Source organism: Rutidosis leptorrhynchoides, chromosome 11, assembly GCF_046630445.1.
Source record: "Rutidosis leptorrhynchoides isolate AG116_Rl617_1_P2 chromosome 11, CSIRO_AGI_Rlap_v1, whole genome shotgun sequence".
Classification (NCBI taxonomy): domain Eukaryota; kingdom Viridiplantae; phylum Streptophyta; class Magnoliopsida; order Asterales; family Asteraceae; genus Rutidosis; species Rutidosis leptorrhynchoides.
The window spans coordinates 326151249-326175963 of record NC_092343.1 but is presented as its reverse complement, the minus strand read 5'-3'; the positions used below and the strand labels follow the sequence as shown (position 1 = coordinate 326175963).

Here is a 24715-nt window from a genome sequence, read left to right as displayed (position 1 = left end):
TAAACTATGTTCTAGTGATTACAAGTGTAAACCTTCGAATAAGATAGCTTTATATGTATGAATCGAATGATGTTATGAACATCATTACTACCTCAAGTTTTCTGGATAAAGCTACTGGAAATGAGAAAAATGGATCTAGCTTCAAAGGATCCTTGGATGGCTTGAAAGTTCTTGAAGCAGAATCATGACACGAAAACAAGTTCAAGTAAGATTTCCACTCGAAATAAGATTGTTATAGTTATAGAAATTGAATCAAAGTTTGAATATGAGTATTATCTTGTATTAGAAAGATATCTTACTGTAAATAATAAATATTTCTTGAGGTTGGATGATCACTCTACAAGATTGGAAGTAAGCTAGCAAACTTGGAAGTATTCTTGATTTTATGAAACTAGAACTTGTAGAATTTATGAAGAACACTTAGAACTTGAATATAGAACTTGAGAGAGATCAATTAGATGAAGAAAATTGAAGAATGAAAGTGTTTGTAGGTATTTTTGGTCGTTGGTTTATGGATTAGATATAAAGGATATGTAATTTTGTTTTCATGTAAATAAGTCATGAATGATTACTCATATTTTTGTAATTTTATGAGATATTTCATGCTAGTTGCCAAATGATGGTTCCCACATGTGTTAGGTGACTCACATGGGCTGCTAAGAGCTGATCATTGGAGTGTATATACCAATAGTACATACATCTAAAAGTTGTGTATTGTACGAGTACGAATACGGGTGCATACGAGTAGAATTGTTGATGAAACTGAACGAGGATGTAATTGTAAGCATTTTTGTTAAGTAGAAGTATTTTGATTAGTGTCTTGAAGTCTTTCAAAAGTGAATGAATACATATTAAAACACTACATGTATATACATTTTAACTGAGTCGTTAAGTCATCGTTAGTCGTTACATGTAAGTGTTGTTTTGAAACCTTTAGGTTAACGATCTTGTTAAATATTGTTAATCCATTGTTTATTAAATCAAATGAGATGTTAAATTATTACATTATCATGATATCATGATGTATTAATATATCTTAATATGATATATATATATATATATATACATTAAATGTCGTTACAACGATAATCGTTACATATATGTCTCGTTTCAAAATCATTAAGTTAGTAGTCTTGTTTTTAAATATGTAGTTCATTGCTAATATACTTAATGATATGTTTACTTATCATAATATCATGTTAACTATATATATATATATCCATATATATGTCATCATATAGTTTTTACAAGTTTTAACGTTCGTGAATCGCCGGTCAACTTGGGTGGTCAATTGTCTATATGAAACCTATTTCAATTAATCAAGTCTTAACAAGTTTGATTGCTTAACATGTTCGGGTCTAAAACGTGTAAGTTGGCAGTTGGAAACACTTAATCATGTAAATAACAATTTCATTTAATATATATATAAACATGGAAAAGTTCGGGTCACTACATTTAGATACGCAACCGAAAGGTAATAGTTTATGGGCTACGATTGTATCGACTTTCATCAAAGCCAAGACAGCAGGTATGATTCCCTCAAACGTGTTACATGTCAAATTAGGGAATGGTTCCAACATACGATTTTGGAAAGGCAATTGGTTAGGCGATGGTGCGTTGAAAGAAAAGTATGGGAGATTATTTCGGTTAGCCGTTGATCAAGAGTGTACGATTGCTCAAAAGTTTGTTAACGGAGAGTAGTTATGGGAATGGAATCGATTGAGTTTAGGCGCCCGAAATGAGACACTGTTACATGAAATATGCTCTAAAATTGAGCATGTTGTACTAGGTGAAGGATCAGACTATTGGAGGTGGTCTTTAAATGATAACGTTGGATATTCGGTTAGTAGAACTCTTGAACATATTGTTGAGGGTGTGTTACCATCGGCTCACTTATACACCATGTGGTGTGCGCAAGGGCCTTGGAAAATTAATATATTTGTTTGGAGGTTGGCGTTAGATAGACTACCAACTTGATTAAATTTATCACGACGGGGCTTGGAGATCGAATCGATTGGTTGCGTTTTGTGTAATCAGGCCATCGAATCGATACATCATCTCATGTTTGAATGTGAAGTAGCTTCCGATCTGTGGAGAAGAGTGCGGGTATGGACCGATACGATGTTACCTCGATTCACTGAATGGACGGATTGGATCGCTTGGTTTGAAGATTGGAGAGAAACCGAAGACCTAAAGGCCAGTTTGTATGTCATCGTCGTTTCTACAGTTTGGCATATTTGGAGATTCTGGAATAGTCGGTTGTTTGAGCAACATCCGATGAAACGTTGTACTTTATTTGATATAGTTTGTTTTTTTTCTTTTAATTGGTATAAAAGTAGAGGCAAAAAGAATGTAAATTGAAATGATTGGCGCCTAAAGCCGTTGTAACTTTGGTTTTGCGGGTCTATTCTAGCTTCTTGCTAGGATAGCTCGTTTTATTTTATAAATTTGGCTATTCCAAGAAAAAAAAATATTATAGTAATTTGGTTTGCATGACTTAAGTGTAGCGTGACATGAAAGACGCGACAGCTTAGTCTAAGTAATCTAATCGAATTGTAGTTTGGTATAAGTAATTGGTTTTCTTTCTGAAGTATGTCATGAAATATGAGACATGCTTGTTGCAGTGCTTTAGTCGCAGTTATTGTTGTTATTTAGATAGGAAATTTTAGGTGTTTTCATTTGTTATTTGTTTGTATCGACCATATCACAACATAACCAACTCTCCATAAATCATGGGATTATTTTTAGTCAAATATATTTTTATATCTTTCTTTATTATAGATTGATTGTACATAACTGACTAGTAATTTGTTTGGTGCAAACCCAATCCCACATTGGTTGGGGATAAATGTCAAGATCAACATATAAGCTCATGAGTGTCTCTCTCTACTACCAATTGGTTTTAGAGTAATTTGGGAGCTCATGGCTTATATGTTTGGTGCTTGTTGGGCTATAACCGGTCCTTTCAGTGGTATCAGAGCGGGTTAGCCCAAAATTACGATGTGGATTAATCGCCCTAGTTCGCCAACGATAATGGATCATTGTGTGTGCCTTATATCAAAAGATCTCCCTGATTTGGCCTTGGTCAGGTTGAGAGTTGCGGGTAATGGCCGGCGATATAAGATGAATGGATCCTGTGCGGAATATCGTTGAAGGGGAGGCCTGGTGATGTGGTGATGTGGTCTTCGGTTTGAGGGGAGGATTGTTGGGTGCAAACCCAATCCCACATTGGTTGGGGATAAATGTCAAGATCAACATATAAGCTCATGAGTGTCTCTCTCTACTACCAATTGGTTTTAGAGTAATTTGGGAGCTCATGGCTTATATGTTTGGTGCTTGTTGGGCTATAACCGGTCCTTTCATAATTCACCTATGATGTTTTCCTAGAATCCTCTGTGTATATAGGGCAAACGGCCCGAAAAGTAACATAAGTTACCCAATTTGACAATTAAGGTAATCCCCAATTTTTCTAAGCCTGAAAAGGATTCTAAATTAATTTTTGCGCAAAAAAAGGATTACATGTTCAAAAATTTTAAAATTTGGGTAATATTCGTCAAATTCATTAACGATCGTTAGATAAAAATACACTATTGGTCCCTGAAGTTTTTTAAAAAATTTCACCTATAATCCTCTCATCATCTTCAATCACAATCTCCATCTCCATCTCCGCCACCACCACACTAATATCCACCACCACAGTCCCTAAGTCGTCCACCACCACCACCACTAATCCCAGTCTTCATCTCCACCACCACCACTAAACATCTTGATTGGAAATAACCTATTTTTCCTTTTATTTTGAGCTTGAACTCTCTATTTTCTTAACGTAAGGATAGTAGCTTTCTTCTCCATCATTGAAACCATCCCCGATCTGTCTAAATTGCTAAAAACAGTGTCTTTTTTTTTTTTTTTTTTTTATCTTTTATATGTTACCAATTATTACAATTAAACAAATACTTGTATATAATTGGATTAACCATAATATCTATCGGATGTTCTTACTGTGGAAATTATATAAAATGATACCACCTTCAATTTGACGATTAATTTGTATAATAAATGATAATCACACCAGCAACATCAATGTCAACCTAAAAAGACGATAACGAAAATGAAGAAATATTAAATCAGATTCGATTGTTTAAACAGTTAACAGCATTAATTTACATGGCTTAGGTAACTAAAAATCAAACCCCGAAGAAGTTGTATTCCGTATCATTGTCAATTCGCAGGTGAGACATGAGAACAAATTCGTCGTCGATTTTGTGCTAAGTTAATTGGAGTATGCTCAGTTGGAGATAATGATTTTAGAGCATTACGTTTGTGATATATAACAACTTTTGTGTTAATTTCAGATCCAGAAAATGTCCAAGTCATAAAAATCAATTATGTGAAGTTCATAAGAAGTCGCTAGTTGTTCATCACTGATTTTGGAAATTTGATGCATTTTTGGTTCTAAATCCTTCACAAAGTATGTTAATCGCAGTCTGAGGAGTGATTTTCAGTTCATTGGAAGCATTAATTTGATGAAGATGATGAAGAAGTAGGTTATTGGTGCAATCTTTTAACAAACTTTAGGGACCAATTGTGTAATTTTGACTGACAGTCGTTAATGAAATTGACGATGTTACCTTTTCTCCGAAGTTTTTAAAATTAAAATCCTTTTCGGGCATCTTTTTTTGGAGGTTACCTTGATTGTCAAATTTGACAACTTATGCTACCTTTTCGGGCCATTTGCCCTTGTATATATTCACTTACATATCAATGAGAATAGCAAACCTCACAATTATCTCATCACTTCATAAAAATGTAATATGATATCAGACGCCTCAAATCGACTTTAACGTGTCGTGTCTCCATCTTTGTCAACAAAATGAGAAACTCTTACAACACTGAAATCATACAATTGCAAGCACCACCTACTTACCCACAAAACTCACACAAACTTACTTTGTTGTCGTGCGGCGACAACTCTTCTCAAATTTAATCGATTTTCACATCCTTAGCTATGTTGATGTAACTATCAAACCTCCACTCGAAGTACTCGATGACAAATCTTACTCATCATTCCTACGCTTGTACAGACAAGACCAAGTGATATTGAATGCCATGTTGGGTGGTTTTTCTGCCACGATTCAGCGCCATATTGCATCAGTCTCAACCTTCAAAGAAGCATGGGACATGCTCTCAACTCTATGCATACAAATCACGTACACGAATTATTTCTCTTAAACAACTCCTTATTGAAAAATCCTTCTGCTGATAAAACGATCTCCACCTATCTCCAAGAGATGCGTGGAATTGCAGATGACTTAGCCTTAGTAGATTGTCTAGTGGATATTGATCACCTGGTCCTACATATTCTTCATGGACTTGGGATTTATTATATGGAGATTTGTGCTACAGTCAGGGTACGTGGCACACATATTTCATTCCATGAACTACATGATAAGCTTGTCGACATTTTGAAACGCATTAAAAAGCAGCCGTCAAACTCACCCCACCAATCATACCTACTGCCAACTATGTCCAACGTGGGTCACGTACAAACACTCGTCCATCTTATCTAGCAAACAATGGATGTAACCCCAAACAGCAAGACTTTACTCGCTACCTAAACACATATAAGGATCAAAGACCCACATGGAAACCAAAAACCACTAACCCATCCCCACCATATTATCCAGGTGAAAAGTGTAACTGCACACGAGATGGGCAATTTCCAAAAGACTTGCATACTCTTGCTCGATTTCTACATGATATTAATGTCACACTATGTGCAGACTTTACATGTGTGACTAATCCAAATTCATAAAATAGGGTTTTTAATATCGGGGCCTAGAACCATGTAACTTCTAATCCAACTCACTACAATCATTCTATGACTATGGTGGTTCGGATAAAATCCATCTCGGCAATCGAACATGTTAAAATTTCTCACCTTGAACGAACTACTATTCATTGTCCCTCGTACTTTTAAACATCATAATATTTTATGCATGGTTGCAAAATGCACTGTTCGATGAGTAATAGGCCGAGACTTGAAAGGAGTAATCAGCAATTCGGGGATTAGATATAAGAGTTGAGTATATTGAAATGAATTGAATTATTTTACATTCATTGATTTACAGTACATAAATAGAGGATCTGCTATGCCTAGGATTACAACGATAGATCCTATAATAAAGTGAGATCCTAATATAACTCTAGAACAAGTAAATAGCAGAAGTTAGTTACATTTACAACAACCAAGTACTTGGACACATGTTATGTACTTGGACATGTGGATGTACCAATATGCCCCCGCAAGATGGAGGCTCCATTGGTGACTCCAATCTTGGAGCGAAACTTGAGAAATGGCAGCCGAGAAAGAGGCTTTGTAAGGGTATCGGCTAACTGGTCTTTAGTGCTGATATGATGGACCCGTAGTGATCGATTTTGAATTTTTTCACGTACAAAATGATAGTCTAGTGCAATGTGTTTCATGCGGCTATGAAAGACGGGATTTGCACAAAGATAGGTAGCACCAATGTTGTCGCAGTAGAGGATAGGCGAGCTGTCTGAGTTAATGCCAAGCTCACATAATAAATTTTTTAGCCATATTAACTCCGAGGTGGCATTGGCCACTGCTTTATATTCGGCTTCCGTGGACGATCGTGAGACGGATTTTTGTCTAGTAGATTTCCAAGACACAATATTCCCACCAAGATACAGTGTGTAGCCAGTTGTGGAACGTCCATTCTCTTTGATTCCTCCCCAATCCGAGTCACTGAAGGCTGTAAGAGTTAATGACTGATTTCGTGAAAGGAACAACCCAAAATACAAAGTGCCTTTGAGGTATCTAAGCAGCCTTTTGAGTGTGTGCTAGTGAAGATCAGATGGATTATGCATATATTGAGAAAGTTTGTTGGTGGCAAAGGCGATATCTGGGCGGGTCATCGCTAGGTACTGAAGTTGTCCAATGGTTCGGCGAAATTTTGAGGCATCAGTAGCATCTACTGTGCTGTCAGATTGCGTGAGCTGAATAGAAGAACACATTGGTGTGGAAACTTCTTTAGCACCATCCATTCCATGATTGAGAAGGATATCACGGATATGCTTGTGTTGAGATAGAAATAAGCCTGTTGGTGTGTGAATAACTTCAACGCCAAGAAAATGATGAAGACGACCCAAGTCTTTTAGAGCAAACTTGGAGTTCAGTTTCTGCACAAACATATCTATTAATTTGGAGTTATTTCCTGTCACAATAATATCATCAACGTAAACTAGGAAGTAAACATGAACTCCATTTTTCGAATAGATGAAAAGAGACGGGTCTGCGATTGAATTTGTGAACCCAGCAGAGTAAAGGAAACTTTTGAGTTCTAGGTACCATGCTCTTGGTGCTTGTTTGAGCCCGTAAAGAGCTTTTCGTAATTTACAAATGTGTGCGGGATATTTAGGATTGATGAAGCCTGCTGGTTGAGCCGTGTACACATCCTCGGATAAAGAGCCATTTAGGAAAGCATTATTTATATCTAGTTGACGAAGATTCCAGCCACGTGATAATGCAATAGAGAGTATGACACGAATGGTGACCGGTTTTGTGACCGGACTAAATGTCTCGTGATAGTCTACACCGGGTCGTTGGTGAAAGCCTTTTGCAACAAGTCGGGCCTTAAACTTTTCAATTGAACCATCAGGTAAGCGTTTTACCCGGAAGACCCATTTTTTACCAAGAAGATTATGATTATTATTTGGAACTAAATCCCATGTTTTGTTGTTGAGGAGTGCATTGAATTCATTTGACATCGCATGCCTCCAATCTTTGTGTTTAAGCGCCTGGGTTACACAAGTAGGTTCGACTGCATCAGGTAGGGGATGTAATTTGACATGATTGATATACATAGGTTTGTAATATTTAGTGTTTGGTATTCGTTCACGACTAGGACGTGTTTGTGGTGGTAAGGGTGCTTGGGGAGATGGAGCAGCTTGTGGAGATGGTGCATCTTGTGGAGATGGTGCATCTTGTGGAGGAGATTGTGGTGGTGAAATGGGTTGATGGTCATGTGATGGTTGTGGAAGAGGAGAGCTAGGCGTAAGTGATGTGGTAGGTGCAGTAGGTATAGGCGGAGTTGGTTGTGGTTCAAATATTATTGTGGTGGGTGATGTGATTGTAGATGATGTATGATCAGTGGTGTCATCGTAATGTCGATTTGGTTCAGTTGCATCAGTAGGAACAATCTTGGGTATGGTATTACCAGTTTGTGATTTTATTAAAGGAAATTCTTGTTCACAAAACCGTACATGGCGTGAGAGGTATATCTTGTGTGCGCACGGATCATAACATTTGTAGGCTGATTGAGATAGTGAATACCCAAGGAAAACACAGGCTGTGGATCGTGGTTGTAACTTGGATGTTGTGTATGGTTTTAGCCATGGAAAACATAAGCATCCAAACACTTTGAGATGTTGATAATTCGGATTTCGTTTGAACAATACTTCAAGAGGTGTTTTGTTATCTAGCGTCGGAGTGGGCAATCTATTTATAATATAGACTGATGTTTGGATAGCATAAGACCAGAAGCAAGTAGGTAGGCCTGCTTGTTGTAGAAGAGCACGGGATGTTGCCATTATGTTTCGATGCCGTCGTTCAGCAACGCCATTATGTTCAGGTGTATGAGGTGGTGTGGTGTAGTGTGAGATACCATGCTCACTAAGAAATGAAGTAAGACTTAAGTATTCACCACCATTATCTGAATATAGGGCTGTTATTTTTTGTTGACAGGTTGTTTCCACCAACTGTTTGAATTGAGGAAAAATGTGAGATACATCAGACTTGTTTCTAATGGGATAGACCCATATATATTTTGAAAATTGGTCTATAAAGGTCACATAGTATCTAAACTTGTCGTGAGATAATTCAGTAGGTCCCCAAACATCAGAATAAATAGTTTGCAAAGGTCTCGTGCTAACAATTGAAGTTTCAGCAAAAGGTAGCTTTTGGCTTTTATTGCAATAACACGCATGACAAACCGAATCAACAGAAGAAATAAAAGAGAGATTTGCATTTCTAAGTACAAATCTTAAAACACGAGATGACGGATGGTCTAATCGGTTATGCCAAACATTATTTAATGATGCTGAAAAAGCTGTAGGTGACCGAAGTTGATGAAGATAATATAGGCCGTTGCTACTTCCTCCCCGATGAAGATGTGCCCCCGTGATCAGATCCTTCACAAGAAAATAAGATGGGAAAAATTCCAAAGATACACCGTTAGTTAAACAAAATTGAGCAACTGATATGAGGTTCCTTCGTGATGAAGGAACACAAAGTATATCTTTTAATTTAAAGGAATGTACAGTATCAGTAATATGTAGTGTTGTTTGACCAAGATGGGAGATGGATAAACCTGAACCATCTCCAAGGATTATCTCTTCTGGGCCGACATATTTAGAGAAGGATTGAAGTTGATTCGGGTCCGTTGCCACATGGTGTGAGGCACCGGTGTCAAGTATCCAAGATGGAGTGGAAGCCTGATGAGTTGTGGTATAGTTGGCTGTTGCTTGGATTTCATTTTCCCGAAGAAAACGGGCTAGAAAACGACATTCTTTTGTTGAGTGTCCACTTCTTTTGCAAAAATTACAATATGCATCTTTGTTGAAGGAGGAAGTGAAACCTAGTTGTTTTGGGTTAGATGAACCCGAGCTTTTATATTGATTTGATGGACGAGAGTACCTTTGATGTGGTGGCCCATATCGATTGTTGCGACGAGTAGTGTGGTGTGTATAATTAACAGTAGGGATGAGTGGTGTGACAATTTTATTCTGATTTGCCATTGATGATCGGATTTGTGTGTGGCACGTTTAAGCCGATATGGCTCTGAATACCATATAAGAGTTGAGTATATTGAAATGAATTGAATTATTTTACATTCATTGATTTACAGTACATAAATAGAGGATCTGCTATGCCTAGGATTACAACGATAGATCCTATAATAAAGTGAGATCCTAATATAACTCTAGAACAAGTAAATAGCAGAAGTTAGTTACATTTACAACAACCAAGTACTTGGACACATGTTATGTACTTGGACATGTGGATGTACCAATATAAGAGTGGCTGATACTCTCAGAAAAGCACTCTCAAGGCAACATTTCTACGTCTTCAGTCCGAGATTAGTGTTACCGACAGAACCTCGGGGCGTATCACCACGTAACCAACTCTCCATTAATCATGGGATTATAATTATTCAAGTATATGTTTATATCTTTCTTTATTATAGATTGATTGTACATGTCATGTATAGATAGCAAGTAAATCACCCATGATATTTTCCTAGTCTGTTGTAATCCTTTAAGTTATATATTAACGTACATATCAATGAGAAGAGCAACCCTTACACTCATCTCATCACTTCAAAAACTGTTATAAAGCATACCTTATGACCAAAGGCACCAAGGTTTGTAGCATAATATGCATCTGTATCGGCTTCTGCATAAGCCAAAACAAACTTTTATTTGAAGATCTGATTAAAATACATAAATTTTGACTTGAAAACAAATTGAAGTTTTCTACGTTCACTACTAGAAAAATCATTTTTCCAGACAGGGCTTTCCGGACGACAAAAGTCGTCCGCAAAAAGCCACAATCCGACAAAATTTTCCACTTTATCGTTCGCTTTTTCCTGAATGGTTTGACCAGCTTTTCCCGGACAACCCAATGTCGTCCCGAAAAAAAAAATTCCACGAAATTCCACGAAAAAATGGCGGGCCAGTTTTCGTTTCCCTCCACGACCTTCCCAGACGACAAATCGTCCGGAAAAAGTCGTCCGGGAATGTTTTTTTACAAAAAGCTGAACCAGGTTCAAAAACAACCTAATCTCACTCTATCAAAAACAAATTACTCCCAAATCTAAGAAACTTCCGGCGATTTTGAGCATTTTCGAGCAATTGATAGCTATTACAAACCAAATCCAACCTAATCTTACTCCTAAAACACTAACAAAGGTATGTTCTTGATTTATTTTTAAAAAATTAAAGTTTGGTGCTTTGAGTTATATCTATCAAATCTTAATTTTTTGGAGTATATTTTGAAGATTGTTGTGTGTAATTATGTTTAGGCTCATGAATTTCATGCTTAGTTTGTTAATTTGCATATGTATGTCAAAATTATGGGGTTAACTTCATGCTTAGTTTGTTAATTTCATGTTTAGTTATGTATGTTGAAAATTAATATTTTCTTAATTAATATAAACTGAAAATTAAGTTATGTTTAGTTATGCATGTTGATTATGTTTAGTTATGGATTTTTTTAATTAGAAAATTAAGTATATATTTAGTTAGTAAATTGATGGGTTTTGTGATGAAAGTTGTATGTTTAGTTAGTAAATTAGAAAATTAAGTATATATTTAGTTAGTAATAGTTGTATATTTATGTTTATGCTTATTGTTTTATGAACATTGTATAAATATAAGTATAAGTATAAGTATAAGTCTAAGTATAAGTATAAATGTTATTGTTTATGTTTATGTTTATGCTTATTGTTTTATGAACATTGTATAAGTATAAGTATAAGTATAAGTATAAGTGTAAATGTTATTGTTTATGTTTATGTTTATGTTTATGCTTATTGTTTTATGAACATTGTTAGGTTTAGTGGTTAATTTCGGAATAGTTGTACCTTAGGTTCGAAATTAATCAATCCTATAGAATACCCATACAAGGTTAATTTATTAGAAATTAACTTTGGAAGGTCCCCTTTTTGGGACTGCTTTCTGTGTGTTTTGTCTCTTTTAGGATGTAGATGCGTATAACTTATTTACTAGTTACAAAAATTTTGGTACACATTTTCCCTTTTCTCCTATAAATATGCGTTTAATACGACATATTTGGGGAGTTTAGGGGAAATGCTGCCGAATTTTTGCTAACTATTAAATTAGTTATGCGAATCCATAGTTGAGACAAAACATTCAGAAAGTGGGTTAGGTTGCCTTCCATAGTTGGACCACCCGACTTTGATTATACATATATTAAGTGTTTTTAATTTTAAAGTTTTTTGCTGTTTTAAACTTGATTTAATTAGGGAATATCTATGACGATTGATAAGAGGTGGACTACTATACGACATACATTTAATTCTGACTTTATTAGTGGTCTTAATGCATTTATTGAGAGGTGTAAGAACAATTTGGATTTGCACGGTAAGTGTAGTTGCCCATGTAAAGATTGTGGTAATACGGTTTTTCTTAAACCTAACAGATAAAAGCCCATATAACTAGATATGGGTTTGAACCCTCTTATACCATATGGCGACATCACGGTGAACTACCACAACCACCCGAAGTACACAACACAACGGACCCTCTAAGAAATTTCTTGCACGATATTCAGTTGGAGGAAGTTCCTAATTTTGAGGAGGAAGGTCCGAATGACGATGAGACTATGAATGACACGACCGCAACTGCTCTTGAGGATTTAATTGGCTCCACCCAAACTGAGCTATATCCCGGTAGCAAGTTGTCCTCATTAGAGTTTTTAGCCAAGTTAACACACATTAAGGTCTTGAACAAATGGACGAATACTTCATTCGACCAATTGTTAGAATTACTCATACAATCACATCCCCCAAATAACACGATTCCGAAATCATTTTGCGAAACTAAGAAGTGGATGAGAAAGATCGGTTTAGGGTATCAAGCGATACATGCTTGTAAGAATGATTGTTGTTTGTTTTATAAAGAATACCAGGATTTGGAAAACTGTCCAATATGTAAAGAGAGTAGATGGAAAGATGAACGTACAACGGGGAAAAAAGTTCCTAATAAAGTTTTGCGTTATTTTCCAATAACTCCAAGACTAAAACGTTTGTACAGTTCCAGATACACTGCAAAGGATATGACTTGGCATGCTACTGGGCGGTGCAATGAAGAGGGTAAGATGCGTCATCCGGTAGATGGTCGAGCTTGGAAAGAAATTGATAAAAGATATCCAGATTTTTCACGTGAACCCAGAAACGTTCGACTAGGGTTGGCTGCTGATGGTTTCAATCCATTCGGCAACATGAATAATCCTTACAGCATGTGGCCAGTCATATTGACAACGTACAATACGCCGTCTGGATATGTATGAAAGAAAGTTCTCTCATGTTGACTCTGTTAATTCCTGGTCCTAAATCACCTGGAAAAGATATTTATGTTTACTTGAGGCCTTTAGTTGATGAACTGAAGATTTTATGGTCCGAAGGGGTTGTTACACATGACTCAGTTACAAACACGTATTTTCAAATGAAAGCAATGCTTATTTGGACCATAAACGATTATCCTGCCCGTAGTAGTTTGTCCGGTTGGAGTGGCCAAGGCTATAAAGCATGCCCTACATGTGTAATGACCCGAAAATTTCTGACCAAATTTAAACCCTAATCTTTATATGCTTCTGACACGATAAGCAAAATCTATAATGTTGAGTCTAGAAAGTTTGGAATCTATATTCAGATAATCAGTTACCCTTTTGACCATGCCTGACGATTCACGAACAATTGTGTGTAAATGAATAATTAAATAAATATATATATGTAAAAATAAATATATTAAATGAAATTACAAAGTTTAATATCAGTTATTATATGGTTATTGTTACATTCATTATTTTTATTAATATCAATATTACTAATATAACTAAAATTATAATACTAAAATTTATACATTGATATTGTTGTTATCATTGTTAATATCATCATTATTATGATTATAGCTAGTAATAAAATTATAATATTAGTTATTAGGATTAGTAGACATTATTATTATTATTATTATTAATATTTGCATTAGTATTTTACTTATTAATAACATTATCAATTATTTAGTACTATGAACATTATTATTAATGATTATTATTATCAGTATTATTATTATTATTATTATCATTTTTATAATCATTATTAGTAATTAAATTTATTAAAAACTATCATTAAGGTTAATACTAATATTATTATTAACATTATATTTAAAAATTATTACTATCCTTATTATTATTATTAATATTGTTATGATAATATAAAAGTAATTGATATTAATATTAATAAGTATTATTATTATTAAGGTATTTAATAATTATTTATATTAAGTAAAAGATATATATATATATATATACATATATATATATATATATATATATATATATATATATATATACACAAATATATACATAAACGTGTATATAAAACAGATATATTATGTCATTATCAGATGTTTCTGCTTCTGTATACTCGTGACCTATTTCTGTCGATTTTTAGCCATTATAAATCCACTGATTTGCTCAAAGATATTCATAAAGTCATCCCACAATTCAACTTATTTCTCACATAAAATTATTACAGCTGTTACACGATTGAATTTAACTGAAAATATAAAGGAAACCAGGTCGTACCCTGTCCTTGCACTCATTCTGTTCCAATTTTGACTTCGAAAACAAACTCAAAAAGTGTTAAAACAGTTTTGTTGGGATTTCCTTAGTGAAACTAACTGTAAAGTCTCATCACTCAAATCTTTGTATCGAGTGAGAATTTCGGAGTCAAAGTCGAATTCTAAAAAGTCAAAACATGTGTTCTTCGTAAAAATTCGAATTCTAGTTGCTGTTTCAGATACAACTAATGATTGGAATAGTTTCTAGGATTGAATTGAAATATATTTCATGTTTTAATTTTGGTCTAATACGATCTGTAAATGAAAATCAATATTTTTTTATGATGTCGCGATGAACACAGCAACCTGTTTTGTTTCATTTATTTTTTTTCTTTTTGTTTGATTAATTTAATATCACAATACGTTTATGAACCTGGTTTACTGTAAATTCTAAACCCAAAACGAAGTTAGTTATTGAAATAAACCGTTACTCCTGGTCGACATGATCCGTGAAGAAGAAGGAATAAATGGGAACAAATAATACGTGTTTAAAATATTTGAGACTTAATAAAAATCAGAAAAATGGGCGACGGCCCAATGGTTTGGAGTGTGTGCGGTTGTTCGAGAGGTCTCGGGTTTGAGTCCCGTCGTGGGCAATTTTTTTTAAGAAAAAGCTTTTGAAGGGTATATATTTTATCTTTATCTCTATTACTATTATTAGTAAATATTATAATTATAATTATAATTATTATTGTTATAATTAATCATTGTTATTAGTACTAAGTATGGTAATTATTACTATTATCATTATAATTATAAATACTAACCATTATTATTATGATTAATATTATTATTATTATTATTATTATTATTATTATTATTATTATTATTATTATTATTATTATTATTATTATTATTATTATTATTATTATTATTATTATTATTATTATAAGTATTATTAACTATATTTATTATTAATAAAATTTATCAATTAAGTATTATATTTAGTATTATTGATATATGTATTATTATTAAGATTATCATTTATGTAGATATCATTAACAGTATTGTTATTATTAAAAATTTATATAACTATTATCAAAAGTATCATTATTTTAATTTATCGTAGTTTTCATAAAAACTATTATTAATACTATCATTATTATTATTAGTAGTATTAAAATTATTATTTTTATCATTATACTTATTCTAAGTATTATTATAACTATTATTTTGTAAACAAAATATTGTTTATATAAAAGATATATAATACAAAACTTAATTATATTAATATTGTTATATACAAAATAACATATATAAATTATTAATATAAAAATTACACCACTAATAATAATATATAAATTTGTTCGATTTTCATTACATGTATTAATATACATAATTGGATATAGGTTCATGAATCCGAGGTCAACCTTATATTTGATCAATGATGATGTTATATGTATTTTTACTACAAAATACAGTATGGTGAGTATATAGTCCCTTTTAAACTCTAAATATTTTGGGATAAGAATACATGCATTTTATGATTTACGTTATGGACACAAGTGATCAAAAATAAATTCTATGTTGAGTTGTACCATGACATATTTCTTTATACTTGGTAGCTAATATTTACATGAGGAATGTAAATGCGAATCCTATTGATAGATCTATCGGGCTTGACAACCCCAACCGGGCTGGACGACCAGTTTTAAACGGTTGCACAGTACTTCGTTTCTGTATGCTACACTTGGTACGGTGTAGTGGTTATTTAAGAATATGCTGCGATGATTTAAAAGTTAAGTATGGTTACCAAGTGCTCAACTACTTTTTCATACACTTGCGAGTGTATTATGTTTAAATATATGAAATCTTGTGGTCCATAGTTATAACGCTGCTAGCAATAAAACCTATATCTCACCAACTTTATGTTGACGTTTTAAAGCATGTTTATTCTCAGGTACGAATTAAGTCTTCCGCTGTGCATTAGCTCATACTAAAGACATTACTTGGAGTCGATCATCGCAATGGAACCAAATGTTGAAGACTTTGTCCTGGTGGATAAGGACGGGTCTTTACAACATGTAACGAGGACACTCCTGCTATGCGTGTGAAAAACAAAATTGTTTTTGTCAGTCACAGACCGAACCTTGAATCGAATCACACATACAGAGAAAGATTAGAATTCAATGGTAAGGTTGATCATACCTCTAAATCTAGAAAGTTCAAAGTAGCTGATATCGAAAACCAACATACAGATTTGTTGCCAGTTGGTAATCCCGGTAAAAATCATACAAATGTTGGTTAAAAAAGAAAACGTCCCCCTAATTGTCGTCACAACTGGACTAAAATTTCTATTTTTCGGGAACTTGAGTATTGGAAATATCTTCCACTGCAACACAACTTGGATGTCATGCATATTGAAAAGAATGTGTTAGAGGCTATTTTGGGTACCTTATTAATGAATGACAAGTCCAAAGACACTCACAATGCACGAGTTGACTTGGAAAAATTGGGTATTCGAAAAGATTTGTGGCTCAAACCTAAAACCAATGGTAAAAAAGATGGGCAATTCTTCAAACCTCTTCCCATATACTCTTTAAAACCCGAAGACAGGGTAAGTTTTTGTAAATTCATTAAAGAAGTAAAACTTCCAGATGGGTTTGGATCAAACTTCAGGCACAAAGTGAACAAGGATAATACCAACATTACGAACATGAAATCACACGATTGCCATATCATGATGCAACGATTATTACCTGTCGGAGTTAACGCGTTTTTGGACGAAACAATTTCTACACCAATAATCTGGGATAGGGACATTATCGAAGACACCATACGGGATGTTGTACAAGAAACCAATTCATCCGATCTTAGCCTTGATGCTGATTTAGATAATATGACTTATACAAGTATGAGTGTACCCGGAGAATCAATACCAATTCAGTTTAATCCACCAACGCATGAAGTTAATCCACCAACACATGAAGTTAATGATGATGATGAAGTTGATGATGATGATGATGATGATGACATTTGTGATGATGATGATGATGATGATGATGATGATGATGATGATGTGGTGGCTGACGATGACCTAAATCCCCAAATTCCTCTAAATGAAGCTTACTCTAGCGATGATGATGATTATTGATGTGTAATTCTTGTCATTTATCAAAAAATGCTTGTTGTTGTAATCAAATGTTTAATATTTTTATGAATGTCTTTTTAAATTTTTCGCATGAAATATATGTATATGTATACACACACAAACACATACACTATAGTTTAATGTATTTATATATATATATATATATATATATTTATATATATATATATATATATATATATATATATATATATATATATATATATATATATATAAATGTAAATGTATATATCATTGTTCTATTCACTTTATTTGTATTTATGCAGATGAATTTATTTGCTCTCATTTTCCTAATGATCGGTGCTGGGGCCGGTGGCCAAGATGACGATCCCCAACCTAATGCAAGGGGTAAACGGGGAAAAACAAAAAAAACATAGGTTTACGAAAAAGAAGAGATGCTCACGGACCACTCGACATTGACTTTGATTTTACGTGGAGAACCGTTAATCCGATAGGCCCTAATAATTCAATGTTTGTTAATTTGATAGCTAGTGTTGTTAGGTCCCCAAAGTTCCCGAAACATTACGCGTGTTGGGCGGATGTGCCAAGTTCTTCAAAAGAATTAGTTTGGATTAATATCCACGTAAGTTTAACTAATTAGTACTTATACATATACATATACATATACATATACATACATATATACACGTATATATATATACACGTATATATATATACACGTATATATATACACATATATATATACGTGTATATATATATATATATACATGTGTATATATATATGTATATATGTATATATATGTATATATATGTATATATATGCGTTTCTTATATACAATCTTCTAATATATCTATTATTTTTTTTCGTAGAATTTCTTTAAAATTGAAACTTGGCTACAATCGGAGAGAGAACAACAAGTCCGAGCTGCTATTAACAAGATAGCGGGGGATAGATGGAAAAACGCAAAAAGTGAACAACAAGGTTATTACAAAGACCTTGTAAACGAATTTCCTAATGATATGAATTTTATTCGTTCCACCCACCACCGGACATTGAAGCCGATCTTTGGAATCCTTTTGTTGACTTGATGCTTAACGAAGAATACCAAAAGCGTTGTGAGCAAAATGCAAAAAACCGGTCTTGTGTCCAATACCACAGTTTGCATGGAAGCAAATCGATAATTAAACATTTGGTAAATTACTTGAACCTCCTTGTTTTTAATGTTTTACATAAATGATAAATTGTTAGAAAATATGTTATTTGATTTATATACATTTAAGTTATTTTGTGTGTGTTTGTAGAACGATAATAAGGTAAAGCACAGTCCGAAACCTTTCGGTCCTATCAAAAATTACAAGCTCTTGCACAAACTCAAGGACGGAACCACGTGGACTAACGCTTTCAAACCAAAACAGGATTACGTAAGTAATAAATTTTCATAGATTTTAGTGTACTACATATAAATATAAATATAAGTCAAATGGTATATATATATATATATATATATATATATATATATATATATATATATATATATATATATAAAGTCCCGAAACGTGTATATATAAGTATATTCGTATATATATGTATATGTATATATATATATATATATATATAATATTAATATTTGTTTAACTTTGTAGAAAGAAATGGAGCGATTGCTAAATGAACAACCGGGAAGAGACGAGACCGATATCATGGATGAAGTTTTGGGTGAGCGAACCGGACACCAACGCAGAGTGGGGCCAAAGTTACCAAAGTCGGCAAGTAATTCCGCATCTTCATCTTCTACCGGTCGGAGCCACCAACCACCAATGGAACCATACTACACGGCAAGTCAAATTGAACAAATCTTTCATTTTAATAATCTTCAAGTCCCTCCCGATATTCAACCAAATTTTGGGTATCCTACCGGTACTTCCAATTCCAATACTCCGCGCCCGAGCCGTAACAATGATGATGATTTGTATGACGATCCATTTGCCGATTTGTAATTTGTTTGGTGTGTTTGAAGACAAGTATGCTTTTGTTGGGTGTTTTTCTGGTTGTTGCAAGACAATTATGTTAAGTTTAGTTGATTTGTAAACGATATTGTAGTTTTTCCGGATTTTAAAATGTTTGGATAATTATTTTAATGTTATTGTGGTATTTTGTGAAAGTATAATCTTATTTATGTAGCAGGTTTGGATATTTGAAATGTGCCGTATCGAATACGGCTGGAAAAAGAAGAAACGAATTGGTCCCGAAACAGCAGGAGGCTTTCCGGACGATTTGTCGTCCAGGAAGAGTCGTCCGGGTTTTTTTTTTTCTTTTTCTATTATTAATAAATAATTAATAATAAATAATTAGTATTATTTTAATATTATTTATTTTGGGACGATTTGTCGTCCCGAAGTGTCGTCCAGAAAAAGCGTCCACGAAGTCAAGCGTTGGAAGTCAATGTGGGCCCCATCCCCAGTCCGGGAAGGAAAAAATGCCGTCCGGAAAAACATTTCGGGACGAAATTTTCGGAACGACTAATCTCGGACGATGTGTCGTCCGGGAAGACTTTCTAGGACGAAAAATCGTCCCCAAGAGTCGTCCGGGAAAAGTTGTTTTCCTGTAGTGGTTACTGAGAAATACATACTAACCTACATAACTACGATCGTCGTCCCACTTCATGGCCAAGAGAGTACATGGTTATTATAGTGTAGATTAGTATTGTGGCTCAAATCCATTTGTTATCTTAGGATCCGTTAGGGTTTAGTTTAAGGTTTCTGAGTTTCCTACGTAGTTAATAACCTACGGGTTTTGTTGTTTAATAAAGGCTACATTTTTTATGGATTAATCAAGTTAACTATTACAATGAAATAAAGATTCCATTGTCTTATTATCAGGGCCGGACTTTGGGCGGGGCTGAAGGTGCAACCTCACCTGGGCAACATAATCCAAAGGGCATCATAGTATTAGTCCAGTTTCATATATATTAGGTTCATTAAGCTCATCATTTTAGCTCATATAAATAATAAATTGTTTTACAAAAACTATAAAAGCCCACTATTCCATATCATTATATCAAATCGGGACAGGAAGCTAAAAATCAAATACGGAGTATAATTGATTCGTCTTATCAGTATCACTAGGGCATCCAAACGTCCTCTATCCTCATCCTCATCAATTCAACGATTCTCAAATCAAGATAATCAATTTCTTTTTATTTCTTCTATACAAATAATTTTGATGACCTACCATGATTTAATATACCTGATTCAGTTTTCTCTCAATTTGCTTCTTTAGTTCTTTGAATAAGCTTTATTGAGTTTTGGTTCTTTAATATTTCTGCAACAATCAATCGACAATCATTCAATTCGGTGTCAATTTTTTCTTCTGGTTCGGTGATTTTACAAGTCACAGAGGCTGCAGACTGCTAAATAAAGATCGGCGTGGGAATGAGCCGTCTATCTTGACTAGGTTCCAAACTCCTATATATTTATGTTGTGCTATTATTATATTTTGAGGGGGCAGAGGGCATATTTTTGAGATGTTCGCACCGGGCATCTAAATTTTTAGGACCGACTCTGCTTGTTATCTTGTGAATTTCTTGAAATTGAGTTCATGTCTCCTTTTTAGAGACAAATACACACCCATTACCCAGATTTTCACGAATATTTACACCTTTTTAGAGACAAATACACACCCATTACCCAGATTTTCTTGAATATTTACATAGAAAAGATTACGTGGTTGGTGTCCGCTGTTTGCAAAATTTTACATGAGAAAGGGTAGGTGAGGGTAAAATGACAATATGGCCCTCACATGTAACATGCATGACTCAATTTAACGGAAAAACTAATAGTAGTTAGTGCGAGGGACTAACCACCTAACTAGCGTAAATGTGGGTGATCAACCAAGCTAAAAAAATATAAATGTCTATCGTGCAATGTTTTGCAAACATCAGTGACCAACTGCATAATTTTTCATTTACAAATAATCCTAACCCACGACTTGTACTCACACCCTCAATGTTCGTGGGCTACCTCGATATAGCTAGACTACAAATTTTAGTTAGTTTAACTAAATTCAACCAAAACCTACAATGATTTTAGGGTTTTAATTATATAAATTAGAAAATGAAATTTCTTAAATCAAGTATTTTATGAGGCGTGTAAAAACCTAATAAATATTATAGATAGTTTATGAATTATAATGAACTTGTTGGCGACCACACGAGGTCTTTTCAGTAGGTCACCCATTCTAGTACTACTCCCACTCTATCACGCTTAACTACAGAGTTCTGATGAGATCTGTTGTGCTTGTTATTGCCTCAAAACGTGTTGTGTCTGATAAGGATGAGAGTTACCTTCTAAGGAACTCAAACTTACAAATTCTATCCGATGTGGGACGAGTTATTACAAACTCCCCCACTTACAATCCTGACGTCCTCGTCAAGCCGAAACAAATTGATACCTAGGATCTATACCTCGGGAGATGCACGAGCCGAGTGCCCGTCACACCCCGAGAGGTTAACCATCTGTAACATCCCTCCTTACCGTGACAACAATATTGTCCGCTGTGCCCATAGGCACACGACTTTCTCTTGGAGACCACACGAGGATGTCCTAGGAGGTCACCCATCCTAGTACTACTCTCGCTCGATCATGCTTAACTGCAGAGTTCTGACAGATCTGTTATGCTTGTAGCTCCGAAACGCTTTGTGTCTAATAAGGATGAGAGTTACCGTATAAAGAACTCAAACTTACAAATTCTATCCAATGTGGGACGGGTTATTACGATATCGCTCATTTACAAATAACTACCAATAATAATAGATAAGATAAAACTTTTGAATAAATACAACCATGTAGTGACCCGAACTTTTCCATGTTTATATATATATATATATATATATATATATATATATATATATTAAATGAAATTGTTATTTACATGATTAAGTGTTTCCAACATGTTAAGCAATCAAACTTGTTAAGACTTGATTAATTGAAATAGGTTTCATATAGACAATTGACCACCCAAGTTGACCGGTGATTCACGAACGTTAAAACTTGTAAAAAATTTACGATGACATATATATGGTTATATATATAGTTAACATGATTTTATTATAAGTATGTATCTCATTAGGTATTTTAACAATGAGTTATATACATAAAAATGAAACTATTAATTTAAGAAACTCGAAAACGATATATATAACGATTATCGTTATAACAACGTCTTACTAGGTACATATGAATCATATTAAGATATTGATACACTTGGTTAATTATGTTAAATGATAAGTAAATATATTATTAAGTGTATTAACAATGAAATACATATGTAAAAATAAACTACTAACTTAATGATTTCGAAACGAGACATATATGTAACGATTATCGTTGTAACGACATTTAACTGTATATATATATCATAGTAAGATATATTATATATCATAATATCATGATAATATAACAATTTAACATCTCATTTGTTATAATAAACAATGGGTTAACAACATTCAACAAGATCATTAACCTAAAGGTTTCAAAACAACATTTACATGTAACGACTAACGATGACTTAACGACTCAGTTAAAATGTATATACATGTAGTGTTTTAATATGTATTCATACACTTTTTAAAGACTTCAAGAAATTTATCAAAATACTTCTACTTAACAAAAATGCTTACAATTACATCCTCGTTCAGTTTCATCAACAATTCTACTCGTATGCACCCGTATTCGTACTCGTACAATACACAGCTTTTAGATGTATGTACTATTGGTAAATACACTCCAATGATCAGCTCTTAGCAGCCCATGTGAGTCACCTAACACATGTGGGAACCATCATTTGGCAACTAGCATGAAATATCTCATAAAATTACAAAAATATGAGTAATCATTCATGACTTATTTACATGAAAACAAAATTACATATCCTTTATATCTAATCCATACACCAACGAACAAAAACAACTACAAACACTTTCATTCTTCAATTTTCTTCATCTAATTGATCTCTCTCAAGTTCTATCTTCAAGTTCTAAGTGTTCTTCATAAATTCCAAAAGTTCTAGTTTCATAAAATCAAGAATACTTCCAAGATTGCAAGTTTACTTCCAAGTTTTCTAAATCCATTCCAAGTAATCATACAAGATCAAGAAACCTTTGTTACTTACAATAGGTTATCTTTCTAATACAAGGTAATAATCATATTCAAACTTTAATTCAATTTCTATAACTATAACAATCTTATTTCAAGTGGAAATCTTACTTGAAATTGTTTTCGTGTCATGATTCTGCTTCAAGAACTTTCAAGCCATCCAAGGATCCTTTGAAGATAGATCTATTTTTCTCATTTCCAGTAGTTTTATCCAAGGAACTTGAGGTAGTAATGATGTTCATAACATCATTCGATTCATACATATAAAGCTATCTTATTCGAAGGTTTAAACTTGTAATCACTAGAACATAGTTTAGTTAATTCTAAACTTGTTCGCAAATAAAAGTTAATCCTTCTAACTTGACTTTTAAAATCAACTAAACACATGTTATATATCTATATGATATGCTAACTTAATGATTTAAAACCTGGAAACACGAAAAACACCGTAAAACCGGATTTACGCCGTCGTAGTAACACCGCGGGCTGTTTTGGGTTAGTTAATTAAAAACTATGATAAACTTTGATTTAAAAGTTGTTATTCTGGGAAAATGATTTTTATTATGAACATGAAACTATATCCAAAAATTATGGTTAAACTCAAAGTGGAAGTATGTTTTCTAAAATGGTCATCTAGACGTCGTTCTTTCGACTGAAATGACTACCTTTACAAAAACGACTTGTAACTTATTTTTCTGACTATAAACCTATACTTTTTCTATTTATATTCATAAAATAGAGTTCAATATGAAACCATAGCAATTTGATTCACTCAAAACGGATTTAAAATGAAGAAGTTATGGGTAAAACAAGATTGGATAATTTTTCTCATTTTAGCTACGTGAAAATTGGTAACAAATCTATTCCAACCATAACTTAATCAACTTGTATTGTATATTATGTAATCTTGAGATACCATAGACACGTATACAATTTTTCGACCTATCATGTCGACACATCTATATATATTCGGAACAACCATAAACACTCTATATGTGAATGTTGGAGTTAGCTATACAGGGTTGAGGTTGATTCCAAAATATATATAGT

The 24715-nt window shown here is 33.6% G+C and overlaps 1 protein-coding gene across 1 annotated transcript; it reads left to right on the top strand.

Annotated features, from left to right (window-relative positions):
- The first annotated feature begins 10748 nt into the window (after window positions 1-10748).
- On the top strand, window positions 10749-16693 carry LOC139875725 (uncharacterized). Its single transcript, XM_071863033.1, has 3 exons — window positions 10749-10847; window positions 12245-13086; window positions 16522-16693. Exons 1-3 carry the CDS (start codon window positions 10749-10751, stop codon window positions 16691-16693), a joined length of 1113 nt encoding a protein of 370 aa, XP_071719134.1.
- Window positions 16694-24715: the final 8022 nt, after the last annotated feature.

What these genes read in the sequence shown, in the direction of transcription:
- LOC139875725 (XM_071863033.1), top strand. Translation starts at nt 10,749, where the DNA reads ATGGCGGGCCAGTTTTCGTTTCCCTCCACGACCTTCCCAGACGACAAA. An exon ending in TTTACAAAAAGCTGAACCAG is followed by an intron (nt 10,848 to 12,244) that starts GTTCAAAAACAA and finishes TAAACCTAACAG; the next exon opens with ATAAAAGCCCATATAACTAG. An exon ending in TGGCCAGTCATATTGACAAC is followed by an intron (nt 13,087 to 16,521) that starts GTACAATACGCC and finishes TGTTTTTGTCAG; the next exon opens with TCACAGACCGAACCTTGAAT.